This window comes from Phaenicophaeus curvirostris, chromosome W (assembly GCF_032191515.1).
Source record: "Phaenicophaeus curvirostris isolate KB17595 chromosome W, BPBGC_Pcur_1.0, whole genome shotgun sequence".
In the NCBI taxonomy this organism is placed as follows: Eukaryota; Metazoa; Chordata; class Aves; order Cuculiformes; family Cuculidae; genus Phaenicophaeus; species Phaenicophaeus curvirostris.
The window spans coordinates 3307299-3319330 of record NC_091430.1 but is presented as its reverse complement, the minus strand read 5'-3'; the positions used below and the strand labels follow the sequence as shown (position 1 = coordinate 3319330).

Genomic DNA, 12032 nt, shown 5'->3' with positions numbered 1-12032 from the left:
GGATCACCAAACTTTTATGGGAAAAACGTCACCAGATCATATATGCCACAGTGAGTGACATTCACTCCACCCAAGACTTCAACTGCTAGGACCAAGGTCCATATGCAAAGAGTGGCTTCAGTGAACTGACAGATGCTCCTTTTGACTACCTTATCTACTCACTCATTCTCTCACTCACTCACTCTCTCTCTCTGTCAAGTTTCTCCTGTTGGCTCAACAGAGTGTCTGACACTAAACACTCCAGGCTAAATTATTGATGGTACAGCATCAGGTTACAGCTCAAGCTGGGTGCCTCTGGAGTGACCTCAAAGAAAGAAATCCCTGGGAAATTATACCCTTACAATCTATGTTTCCGCCCCCCACCCCGTTTGCTCTTCACATGCTGTTCATGGGATAGTTGATGCAATGGTGTTTTAGGGACTGAGGTCTTTTTGTTCTTCATTGGGTTCTTTTCTTGTCTCTAGGCAGGCCATCTCTTTTCTTATCTTCAAGGTTTGCAGCTGATTGTAGGTTCCTTATCTTCTGGCTTGAACTGGCTCTGGGGCCTTCGTGTGTGTTACTCAGTAAAAGTTCAGCATAAGTTCATCATATTGAGGTGAAAGTTCACAGCTTGTGGCCTAAGGCTTCACAAAGACTTGACTACTCTCATCTCCTTCTATGACAAGTTTACCCGCTTAGTGGACGAGGGACAGGCTGTGGATATAGTGTACCTGGACTTCAGTAAAGCCCTTGACTTCATTTATCACAGGGTTCTACTTGAGAAACTGGCTGCCACTGGCCTGGACAGGTGCACCCTCTGCTGGGTTAAATACTGGCTGGATGGCTGGGCCCAAAGAGTGGTGGTGAATGGAGTTCAATCCAGTTGGAGCCTGATCACAAGTGGTGTCGCCAGGGCTCAGTTTAGGGGCCTGTTCAACATCTTTATCAATGATCTGGATGAAGGGATTGAGTGCACCCTCGGTAAGTTTGCAGATGACACTAAGCTGGGTGGAAGTGTTGATCTGCTTGAGAGACCTGGACAGGCTGGAATGATGGGCTGAGGCCAAATGTATGAGGTTAAACAAGTCCAAGTGCTGGGTCCTGCACTTGGATCACAACCACCCCATGCAGCACCACAGCCTTGGGGAAGAGCGACTGGAAAGCTGCCCAGTGGAAAAGAACCTGGGGGTGTTGGTTGACAGCTGACTGAACATGAGCCAGGAGTGGCCCAGATATTTTACCACAAGGCTTTTAGCACAAAGTGCAGTCAGCATAAAAGCCCAAACTGTCAAATGATATGTGAAATCAAGTTTTAATCAAGTCATTACAGCAAGACAAATGGTGAGTAGTGATCAACAACAAGTTACCAGCAACAGCTTGTAAAGGCAATGGGTCTAATCATTACTACAAGGGAATAAGTACAGTGATTAAGAAAGATACATCACCAATTGCTTCATCATCATCATCATCCAGATCCCCAGTCGCAGAGGGAGCACTTTTCATGCAGCAAGGATTTGGAGAGCCAGACCCGGCAATTAGGATTCCCACACAGTGTGTCCACTCATACGTAGGGTCTCCCAAAAATCTCCGCAAGGGGCTTAGCTTTTATATTGTTGAATAAACAACTTGCATCACCCAAAAAGCAGAGTCTGGCCCCAGCTGCTTACCGACCCCCCCCTCCTCCTGGAATGTGGCCAAGGTCCCAGGAGAGGAGATAAGGAAGTAGTTGGATATCTCTTATCTTTAAGCTAAGGGGCTGTAGAGATGCAATGTTACTGCACAGCTCCTCTCTTTTTCACACAGCATCCATGCTCATGCTCATTGGTCAGCCAGGGTGTTGATAGGTTTCTTTTCTCATTTTGTGTACTTGACAAGCTACAATTAAGGTGGCAACAGCCCAGTTCTGCTGTTACCATGTTCAGCCATGAAACACTTTCTCACACTCTATGTATTAAAAATAGCATGCTCAATCACACTGATCATAACAATGTGAGAAGTTACAGATTGAACAGTGCACATAGCAATGCAATACGAATCATCCATGGGTCACCCACATTGCTCTAGGCCTGTCAATAAGGCCCTGTCCCTTCATCAGGTGCCTAAGAAGGCAAACAACATCTTGGCTTGTATCAGAAACAGTGTGGCCAGCAGGACAAGGGAAGTGATTCCGTCCCTGTACTTGACGTTGGTAAGCCTGCACCTCGAATCCTGTATTTGGTTTTTGGCCCCTCACTACAAGAAAGACATTGAGGTTCTGGAGCATGTCCAGAGAAGGGGACTGAAGCTGATGAAGGAGCTGGAGAACAAGGCTTATGAAGTGCGGCTGAGGGAATTGGGGTTGTTTAGCCTGGAGAATAGGAGTCTGAGGGGAGACATTATCACTCTCTACAACTGCCTGAAATGATGCTGTAGAGAGATGGGTGTTGGTCTCTTCTCCCAAGTTATAGGTGATGGGACAAGAGGGAATGGCTTCAATTTGTGCCAGGGGAGTTTTAGATTAGACATCAGGAAAAATTTCTTCCCTGAAAGGGTTCTCAGGCACTGGAACAGGCTGCCCAGGTATGTGATTGAGTCACAATCCTTGGAGGTTTTTAAAAGATGGGTAGATGAAGTGCTCAGGGATATATGATGGCCTAATGATGGCCATAATGATGATATCATTATTCACAGGAGGTCTTCAGGAAGGGGGTACAAGCAGATTGAATTGCAGAAATATTACCCTTAATTAGTAATTCTATTCGCTTAAGAGAACACACGGGGTTAAACAACATCTATTGTTGCCCTGTATTCTTGACTATGTAAAGATCTGTGGTAGACACATAAGGAGTCAATTAAACAGGAGGCTTAGTTGGTGTGAATAGTTGCTCAGCTTCAATTTTGTACTGGAATGCCAGGCTGGAGTGGATGTTCGAAACAAGTTAAAAGCACTGGGTGCAATAAGATAAAAGTATACCAACATTCATGTCCAAAAGGACAAACCTGTACTTGATCCTTTAACTTGCCCCCAACACACCTTACAGTAATTTGGGAGGCTGCTGCACATTCAGTGTGGTTTTCAATCTGGCATTCTATTGAAATAGTGTCCCCGTTGCTCCCTGTTAAAGAAGGAATTCACTAGCCTTCATCCTCTTCTTCTGTTTCCCATGCCTGTCTAGGAAAAATTATTTTATTTCTCAATGCCACTATAAATAGGCTTGGCATGTAGAAAAGGGTAGAAAAGATGACCCTAGGGTAGAAAAGATGACTCTGGGAACTACCAACCTGTCAGCCTCACCTCTGTGCCTGGGAAGATCATGGAACAGATCCTCCTAGAAGCTCTGCTAAAGCACACGGAGGACGGGGAGGTGAATGGCAGCCAGCATGGCCTCACCAGGGGCAAATCCTGTCTGATCAACTTAGTGGCTTTCTATGATGAGGTAACCACAGCAGTGGACACAGGAAAACCGAGGGATGTGATCTATTTAGAATTCTGTAAAGCCTTTGACACGATCCCCCACAACATCCTTCTCTCTAAATTGGAGAGAGATGGATTTGATGGGTGGACCATTCGGTGGACAAAAAACTGGTTGGATGGTCGTATTCAGAGTAGTTGTCAATGGCTCAAAGTCCAGATGGAGGTCCATGACAAGTGGTGTCCCTCAGGGGTCCGTACTGGGACCAGTGCTGTTTAATATCTTCATCCATGATATTGACAGTGAGATCAAGTGCACCCTCAGCAAGTTTGAAGATGACACCAAGCTGAGTGATGCAGTTGCCACATCGGAAGGACGGGATGTCATCTAGAGGGATCTGGACAGACTGAAGAAGTGGGCCTGTTAGAACCTCATGAGGTTCAACAAGGCCAAGTGCAAGGTCCAGCACCTGGGTTGGGGCAATCTCCGTTTTCAGTACACGATGGGGGATGATGTGATTGAGAGCTGCCCTGCAGCGAAGGACTTGGGGGTGTCAATTGATGAGAAGCTCGACATGAGCCGTCAATGTGCACTCACAGCCCAGAAGGCCGACCGTATCCTGGGCTGCATCAAAAGAAGCACGGCCAGCAGGTCGAAGGAGGTGATTCTGCCTCTCTATTCCTCTCTTGTGAGACCTCATCTGGAGTACTGCTTCCAGTTCTGGAATCCTCAACGTAAAAAGGATATGGAGCTGTTGGAACGGGTCCAGAGGAGGGCTGCAAAGATGATCAGAGGGCTGGAGCACCTCCCGTACAAGGACAGGCTGAGAGAGTTGGGCTTGTTCATCCTGGAGAAGAGAAGGCTCTGAAAAGATCTTATAGCGGCCTTCCAGTATCTGAAAGGGGCCTACAAGAAAGTTGAAGAGGGACTATTCATAAAGGCTTGTGGTGATAGGATGAGGGGGAACAGGTACAAATTGGAGAGGGGCAGATTTAGGCTTGATATAAGGAAGAATTTCTTCACCATGAGAGTGGTGAGACGCTGGCACAGGTTGCCCAGGGAGGCTATGGATGCCCCGTCCCTGGAGGTGTTTAAGGCCAGGTTGGATGGGGCCTTGGGCAGCCTGATCTAGTGGGACGTGTCCCTGCTCATGGCAAGGGGATTGGAACTAGATGATCTTTAGGGTCTCTTCCAACCCAAACTATTCTATGATTCTATGTGCCCTGTACGAGCAATATAATCATGGGTCCACGGCCATCCCGTAATACACATACCCATATACTTTGTGTGTCAATCATAAATTCAAATATCAACTCTGTACCTTTATAACCCGAATAGCAATATACGAATATAGGTTTTGTCAAAGTGAAATTGTAACAGTAGTCTAGTTTCAGTTTGGTTATTTTATAACAATCAATATTAGCATTTTCCGGTTTATCACCCATAGCATATATATTTTTAATTTCTGTGGTTCTGTGATAAGCAAACCCATTAACTACTCAGCATCCAACTTGTATTTGCTCTCCTGGCACAGCACAGAGTTTAGCTGTTTGATAAGGGTTGTCCCATCCCCACTCTTGTTCTGTATACATTTCAGTCCCATGCATAACTATGGTATGCAAATTCAGGTCTTTGTCACTGAGACGTACTCCCAAATGTTCAATATGATTAATGTGAGCTTGGGACCATGGCCATTGAGCGTTCTCGTCAATTATATGTGTTCTGCTTCCTGAAAGTTGCAGAGGGAGAGGATTCTCAGGAATAGAGATCAATCCAAAAAGTGAAGGCACTGTGGTGGGGTACATATGACAATTGTCCAGTAACAGTTTTAGTTTCCCACTTTAATTCAGCAGTTTCAAAAAGTTATACCACCATTCAAAATCCTTCCACTCCCGTTATTTTTAAGGTATCACTAGTCAAATTCAGTCCCAGTATTTTATAAGCTAATCTAGCTGCTCCTGTGTCCACTAAAAACATAACCTCTTCCCCATAAGGCCCCACCTTCAAATTTATCAAGGGCTCTTGGTGGGACCAGTCCTCAGAGAACCCTTGACCCCCTGTGTTTGGAATTTATAATTGTGAGCAGCCAGTCTTCCCTTTTTAACTCTGGGCATTCTCCTTCAAGGTGCCTCGCTTGTCTGCATTGATAATATTTTTCCTGTATCTGGTTTTGTGGTGGTCCAGGAAAGGACCTCCTTTTCTCATTCCCATCATTCCTATCATTTCTATTCCCTCTCCCTTGGTTCCACCCCCCACCTTGCTTCCCTTGGAGTCCCTTTTTCTGCTGGGGTTCTATTCCCTGTTTCACTACGTGATTTACAGTAGAAATCATCATTTTTGCCTTCTGCTTCTGTTTTTCCTCCTCCCTCCTAACATACACTTTTTGCGCTTCCCGCAAAAGAATTTCCAATGATTGCTCATCCCACCCTTTTATTTTCTGAAGCTTTTTCTGTATATCTGACCAGGATTTTGTCACAAAGTTGACTTTCAACAGCCCCTGAGCTACTATGTCCAGCCCTGAATATTTTCACATTCTATCTTTAAGCCTCTCCAGGAATTCAGTGGGAGTTTCATCCTTGCCTTGCTGAAGTTCAAGGGCTTTACTAAAGTTCTGGGACCAAGGTACCTCCTCCTTGATTCCTGCAATAATTATCTCTTGTAAATCCTTCATATGTTATCTATGTGCTGGATTGTTATTGTCCCAGTGTGGGTCTGGTATGGGGTACTTGTCTGCTGGAATAACCTCTGGTCCCAGTGGATGCAGTCTCTCCCACTCCTGCATAGCAGCTTGCCCTATCGACCCTCGTCTTTGCTCAGGTGCTTGCAGGGCTGACTGACAGAGCTTTAAACTAGACTTGAAGAGGGAGGGGGATAACATCAGACCTGCCTGTGACAAACTGTGGGATGACATGTCAAGGTTAGAGAAATGGGGTGCTAATGAGGGCCCTCAGCCTGTTTCTCTGAGACATTCTGGCTACACTGACCTCAGTCTGACCTCAGTGCCAGGGAAAGTCATGGAGCAGGTGATCTTGAGTGCTATCATGAAGCACATGCAAGAGAACTGGGTGGTCAGGCCCAGTCAACAGGGGTTCACAAAAGGCAGGTCTTGCCAAACTAACCTGATCACCTTCTATGACAAAGTGACTCGGCTGCTGGATGAGGGAAAGGCTGTGGATGTGGTCTTCCTGGACTTCAGTAAAGCCTTTGACACAGTTTCTCACAGCATTCTGCTTGAGAAACTGTCAGCCTCTGGCCTGGACAGGCGCACACTCTCCTGGGTGGAAAACTGGTTGGATGGCTGGGCCCAGAGAGTGGTGGGAAATGGTGTGAAATCCAGCTGGAGGCCAGTGACAAGTGGCACCCCCCAGGGCTCAGTGCTGGGTCCAGCCCTGTTCAATGTCTTTATCAATGACCTGGATGAAGGCATCGAGTGCACCCTTAGCAAGTTTGTGGACGACGCTAAGCTGGGTGGAAGTGTTGATCTGCTGGAGGGTAGGGAGGCTCTGCAAAGGGATCTGAACAGGCTGGACCACTGGGCTGAGTCCAATGGCATGAGGTTTAACACGGCCAAGTGCCGGGTCCTGCACTTGGGGCACAACAACCCCATGCAGTGCTACAGACTAGGAGGAGTCTGGCTGGAAAGATGTCTGGAGGAGAGGGACCTGGGGGTGTTGGTTGACAGCTGACTGGCCATGAGCCAGCAGTGTGCCCAGGTGGCCAAGAAGGCCAATGGCATCTTGGCTTGTATCAGAAACGGCGTGACCAGCAGGTCCAGGGAGGTTATTCTCCCTCTGTACTTGGCACTGGTGAGACCGCTCCTTGAATCCTGTGTTCAGTTCTGGGCCCCTCACCACAAGAAGGATGTTGAGGCTCTGGAACGAGTCCAGAGAAGAGCAACAAAGCTGGTGAAAGGGCTGGAGAACAGGCCTTATGAGGAGCGGCTGAGAGAGCTGGGGTTGTTTAGCCTGGAGAAGAGGAGGCTGAGGGGAGACCTCATTGCTCTCTACAACTACCTGAAAGGAGGTTGTGGAGAGGAGGGTGCTGGCCTCTTCTCCCAAGTGACAGGGGACAGGACAAGAGGGAATGGCCTCAAGCTCCACCAGGCGAGGTTTAGGCTGAACATTAGGAAAAAATTCTTCTCAGAAAGGGTCATTGGGCCCTGGAACAGGCTGCCCAGGGAGGTGGTTGAGTCACCTTCCCTGGAGGTGTTTAAGGCACAGGTGGACGAGGTGCTGAGGGACATGGTTTAGTGTTTGATAGGAATGGTTGGACTCGATGATCCGGTGGGTCTCTTCCAACCTGGTTATTCTATGATTCTATGATTCTATGATTCACTGCAGCACCCTTGAATCTTATGGAGATGAGTCAGGGGCTCCTGAGGTAATAGAAGCCAATAGGGAAACACTAGTGAAACACCTCAAAGGAATTAAGGGGTGTTTCTCTAAGAAGGTGAAACAACCGATAGCATAGCTGAAGTGTCTCTACACCACTGCATGCAGCATGGACAACAAAACAGGGTAGTTGGAAGCCACTGTGGTGCTAGAAAGCTATGACTGAAACTTGGTGGGATGAATCCCGTGACAGGAGTGTGGCTATTGATGGCTACAGCTGTTCAGAAGGGACAGACCGGGAAGGAGGGGTGGAGGCGTTGCCCTCTACATCAAGAAATGGATAGAGCGTGAAGAGCTGTCCCTTAAGAACAGCCACAAACAGGTTGAAAGCTTATGAGTAAGAATCAGAGACTGAGGCAATAAAGGGCAATAAAGGCTGCCCAATCAAGGGGAGACTATTGACAAAGGCTTCTTATTCCAGCTACAGGAGGCATTGTGCTTGCAGGCTCTTGTCCTGCTGGGGGACTTCAACCACCCCAAAATCTGTTGAAAAGTAGCACGGCAATCTGTAGGCAATCCAGGAGACTCCTGGAGTGCATTGAGGATAACTTCTGGTGACTAGCTGTCAAAAGTCTTATGAATCCTCAATATTTTTCATTTTATATTATTGACTAACACTCTCACCTACTGCAGTAGTGAAGTTGGTATAACTCATGTAAAAATGGGGTGCCAGATAAGACTGTAGCTTAGTCATGGGTTTGGCTATTTTACTATACACAGATAGAAATAAGTTTATCCTTGGAACAATATATATTAGTATAGATGAAGTGGAACAAGCTCCCCAGTTCCTCACTATTGCCATAACTTCTCATCAGGATATATGCTTTGTAAATCACTTATATGGTGCTGTTCCTTGGCAAACATTAAAGCATGAAATATTATGCAAAAGTGGCAGATCATGTATTGCCTATTAAGGACTAATTCTCTATTTTATTTAATGAAACTGTTCACTGTGTCCTTCAGGATTTTAACTCTAGCAGAGCTCAATGTCTTCTTTAGCTTTTCTATATTCTTTTACTTCTCTGTAGTAAAATAATACTGAAAATTAAAATTCTTATTTAATTTATTCATTGTTTTCTGCCACAGAGAAATATAAGCAGGAATTATCAGAATTTGTAATGCCAAGATGTGTGTAGAGTGTGTGTGTGTTTCCCAAAACCTTGGTAAATTGTATTGTATCTTACTAGTGTTTGAATAAAACATTCAGCATTTGAATTCCTTGACATACTGTACTAGAAAATGAATATGTAAGCTTCCTATTTCTCCCTGACATTTTCAGCTGTAATGTGACACTGGAGGGTTTCATATATCTGTTTTAATTTAGTTTGGTTTTAATCAAGAAAACATAAAGGGAGGAAAAAAATGGCTAGTTTTTCAGATACTTGGATCTGGTGTAAAAAATTGTGCATTTTGCATCATCTATCAGATGAAGTATTTGTCACACTGTTTGATGAAGTTTCTTCAGGATGTAAAATGTTGAACAGTGTGCATGATGTATGTGTGTATGTGAACTAAAAAAGCTGTGTCACATACCATTTCATTCACATTCTTTTTTTTTTAGTCATAGGAAAAAAATCCAAGATATATATTAAGGAGGAATAAAAGATGGATTCTCATGATTGTGTCCCATCAAATTCAAAGCAAGATATCAGCCATCACATAAAGGGTAGCTCTGGTAAACATTATCTTTGTGGCTATTGTGCAGCCTTCACCAATATAGCAGTCACCTTTCCCATCCAGAAGGTCCTCTTTCGACAACAGTTGTATGGCTTGAAAACAAAGGATGCAGTTCATCAGCTGCAGAAAGATGGAATTCGAAATCTTTATCGTGGAATCCTTCCTCCATTAATGCAAAAAACGACCACCCTGGCTCTGATGTTTGGCTTGTATGAAGATTTCTCCTCCTTGCTACATCATCACACAAGTCCACCTGAACTTCTAACTCGTAGCATGGCAGCAGTGCTTGCAGGGACCACAGAAGCCCTTCTTACACCTTTTGAACGAGTCCAGACTTTGCTTCAGGATTACAAACATCATGACAAATTTACAAACACTTACAGGGCTTTCAAGGTACTAAAAGTCTATGGGATTAGAGAATATTATCGGGGTTTGGTGCCTATTCTACTCCGGAATGGAAGCAGTAACATCCTCTTCTTTGGACTACGAGGACCTATCAAACAGTGTCTGCCTGAAGCAACTTCTTACAGCACTCACTTGGTCAATGACTTTATCTGTGGAGGGCTGTTAGGTGCAATGTTGGGATTCTTATTTTTCCCAATCAATGTTGTAAAAGCTCGCATGCAATCTCAAATTGGTGGTGAATTTCAGTCTTTTTCAACAGTTTTTGTGACAATCTGGCTAGAACGTGATAAAAATTTGATGCATCTTTTCAGAGGAGCCCATCTGAATTACCATCGTTCTGTCCTGTCCTGGGGCATAATCAATGCAACATATGAATTCTTGCTAAAGCTGTTATGAAAAATCTTACCTTCCCTTGAAGCTTCTCTATTTGCTTGGGTATTTCTACATTTGAGGTCATTTAGTCTCTGGGAAAAACTTTTTGTAAATAACATGGAGTACCATGAAACTTGGAAAGAATTCAAAGCATCAGTTACATTTCAATAGGGAGATGGGTGATACTGGTAGTGGCTGCTTAGAGTGAAAGATAATTAATCTTATTAATGGGCTTCAATATTTATGGGGTAAATGGCAATACATCTAAATCTTGATGCAGTTGAATATACTTCTAAACAAATTAAAGTATTTATATGTTGATATATTGGTGGATAAATTTACCCACAGTGGAATAACTAGACAAATGCAAAGTAAAAAGTATTTGTATATTGGTCTAGTAGCTCATTCTATCATTGCTGATGTTTCTTAAAATTCACAGTGATCAAATTTTTCACTGTGCACATTGTATAATATAGGGGTTAATGAAAGCTACCTCTCTTGCTTGATGTACTACAGAGTGTTAAGAAATAAACTTTCAAATGTCTTGGGGTTCTAAATTATTTTTGGAGTTTAAAAAGAAGCTGCCAATTTCTGATGAAGATTACGTTCTTTCTGAACCTCAAGTTTAAACTGAGCCTACACAAACTATTTTGCCAGTCTTTTTACTGCTCAGCTTTAATATGAACATCATCTCGTTCATCAACATAAGGATAGCTACTGAATATTCAACTTCAGTGTAAACTCACCCAGTGCAAAGTGGGACTGTGCCTATGTATGTGTGTGCCTTGAAATGGAAAGGTGGAAGGACCTTCAAGTTTTAAAAGTGTTCTTCCTTGTTGAAAGACCTTCTATTTGCAAATTTGATATACTCAAATTTTCTGCTTTTGTAGTGTTTTGTTTCTGTTGCAAACACACGAAACCTGATCTCTCTGTAATGTTCGAACAGTAATACAGCTTCCTCTGATTGTCAAACTACTTAATTAATGGCTTTTTTAATCTTTTGCAAAATATTTTTGTTTAGTTTTACATTAGCACTGATGAAGTGAGATTTCTGGGTATAAGCATTTAAAGCCTTAAAGGGAAAGCAAGCATAACTACAAAACAGGTGATTGTCATAATTGGTTTTTTTCTTTTTTTTTTTTCTTTTTTTTTCTTTTTTTGAGGGGGGAGTATGCATAAAAGTTCATGAAGTATTCTTTGTTTGGGGGAGTGGGAGCAGGGAAGCTTTCAGAAACTATTTTGAATTGTTCTTTTCCTAGGCTTTAGACCCTGTAAAACTATCAGCGATAATACAGTAAAACAATAAAAGTACTTGTGTGGCTAATAACTTACACTTCAAGCATTTGTAATTTGGTTAACAGATAACAATATGCAGTAAAGACAGGGGTGTGGTCCGCTGTTATGCAAGAAGGTTACTTGCATCTTTCATTCACCAACAAAGAGGAAGGTGTAAAAAAGTATTAGCAAATATATAAACATGACCCCAAATGAATCCTAGAGTGCGGAAGGAAAAAAACCCAACAAATAAACCATCAAAATGCACATCATATTCCTCCTGGTCATGGACTCCAGATGCTAACAACTCACCATAATCATTCCCCCACCACCACCAAAATGAAAACACTGACCTTAGGACCCAGAAGAGCAGTGAAACTATGAGCATAACACCAGGAAAAGGGATGGAAGCTGAGGTGTGTGTACTACGATTTTAACTATATCATTAAGAGGTCTGACACACAAAAAAAACCCCAAGACTAACCCTATAGCTTGGAAAACAAGAGTGGGAGAGGAGAGACAGAGCGATGGTTATAGAACA

The 12032-nt window shown here is 43.7% G+C and overlaps 1 protein-coding gene across 1 annotated transcript in view; it reads left to right on the top strand.

Annotated features, from left to right (window-relative positions):
* Positions 1-11531, top strand: part of LOC138732946 (mitochondrial nicotinamide adenine dinucleotide transporter SLC25A51-like) — a 36161-nt gene extending 24630 nt beyond the window's left edge. Inside the window, exon 2 of the mRNA XM_069879752.1 lies at positions 9324-11531. Within this exon, the coding sequence (XP_069735853.1) occupies positions 9368-10240 (873 nt within the window). The 5' untranslated portion in view covers positions 9324-9367 and the 3' untranslated portion in view covers positions 10241-11531. The remainder of the gene's footprint in view (positions 1-9323) is intronic.
* The last annotated feature ends 501 nt before the right edge of the window (positions 11532-12032 follow it).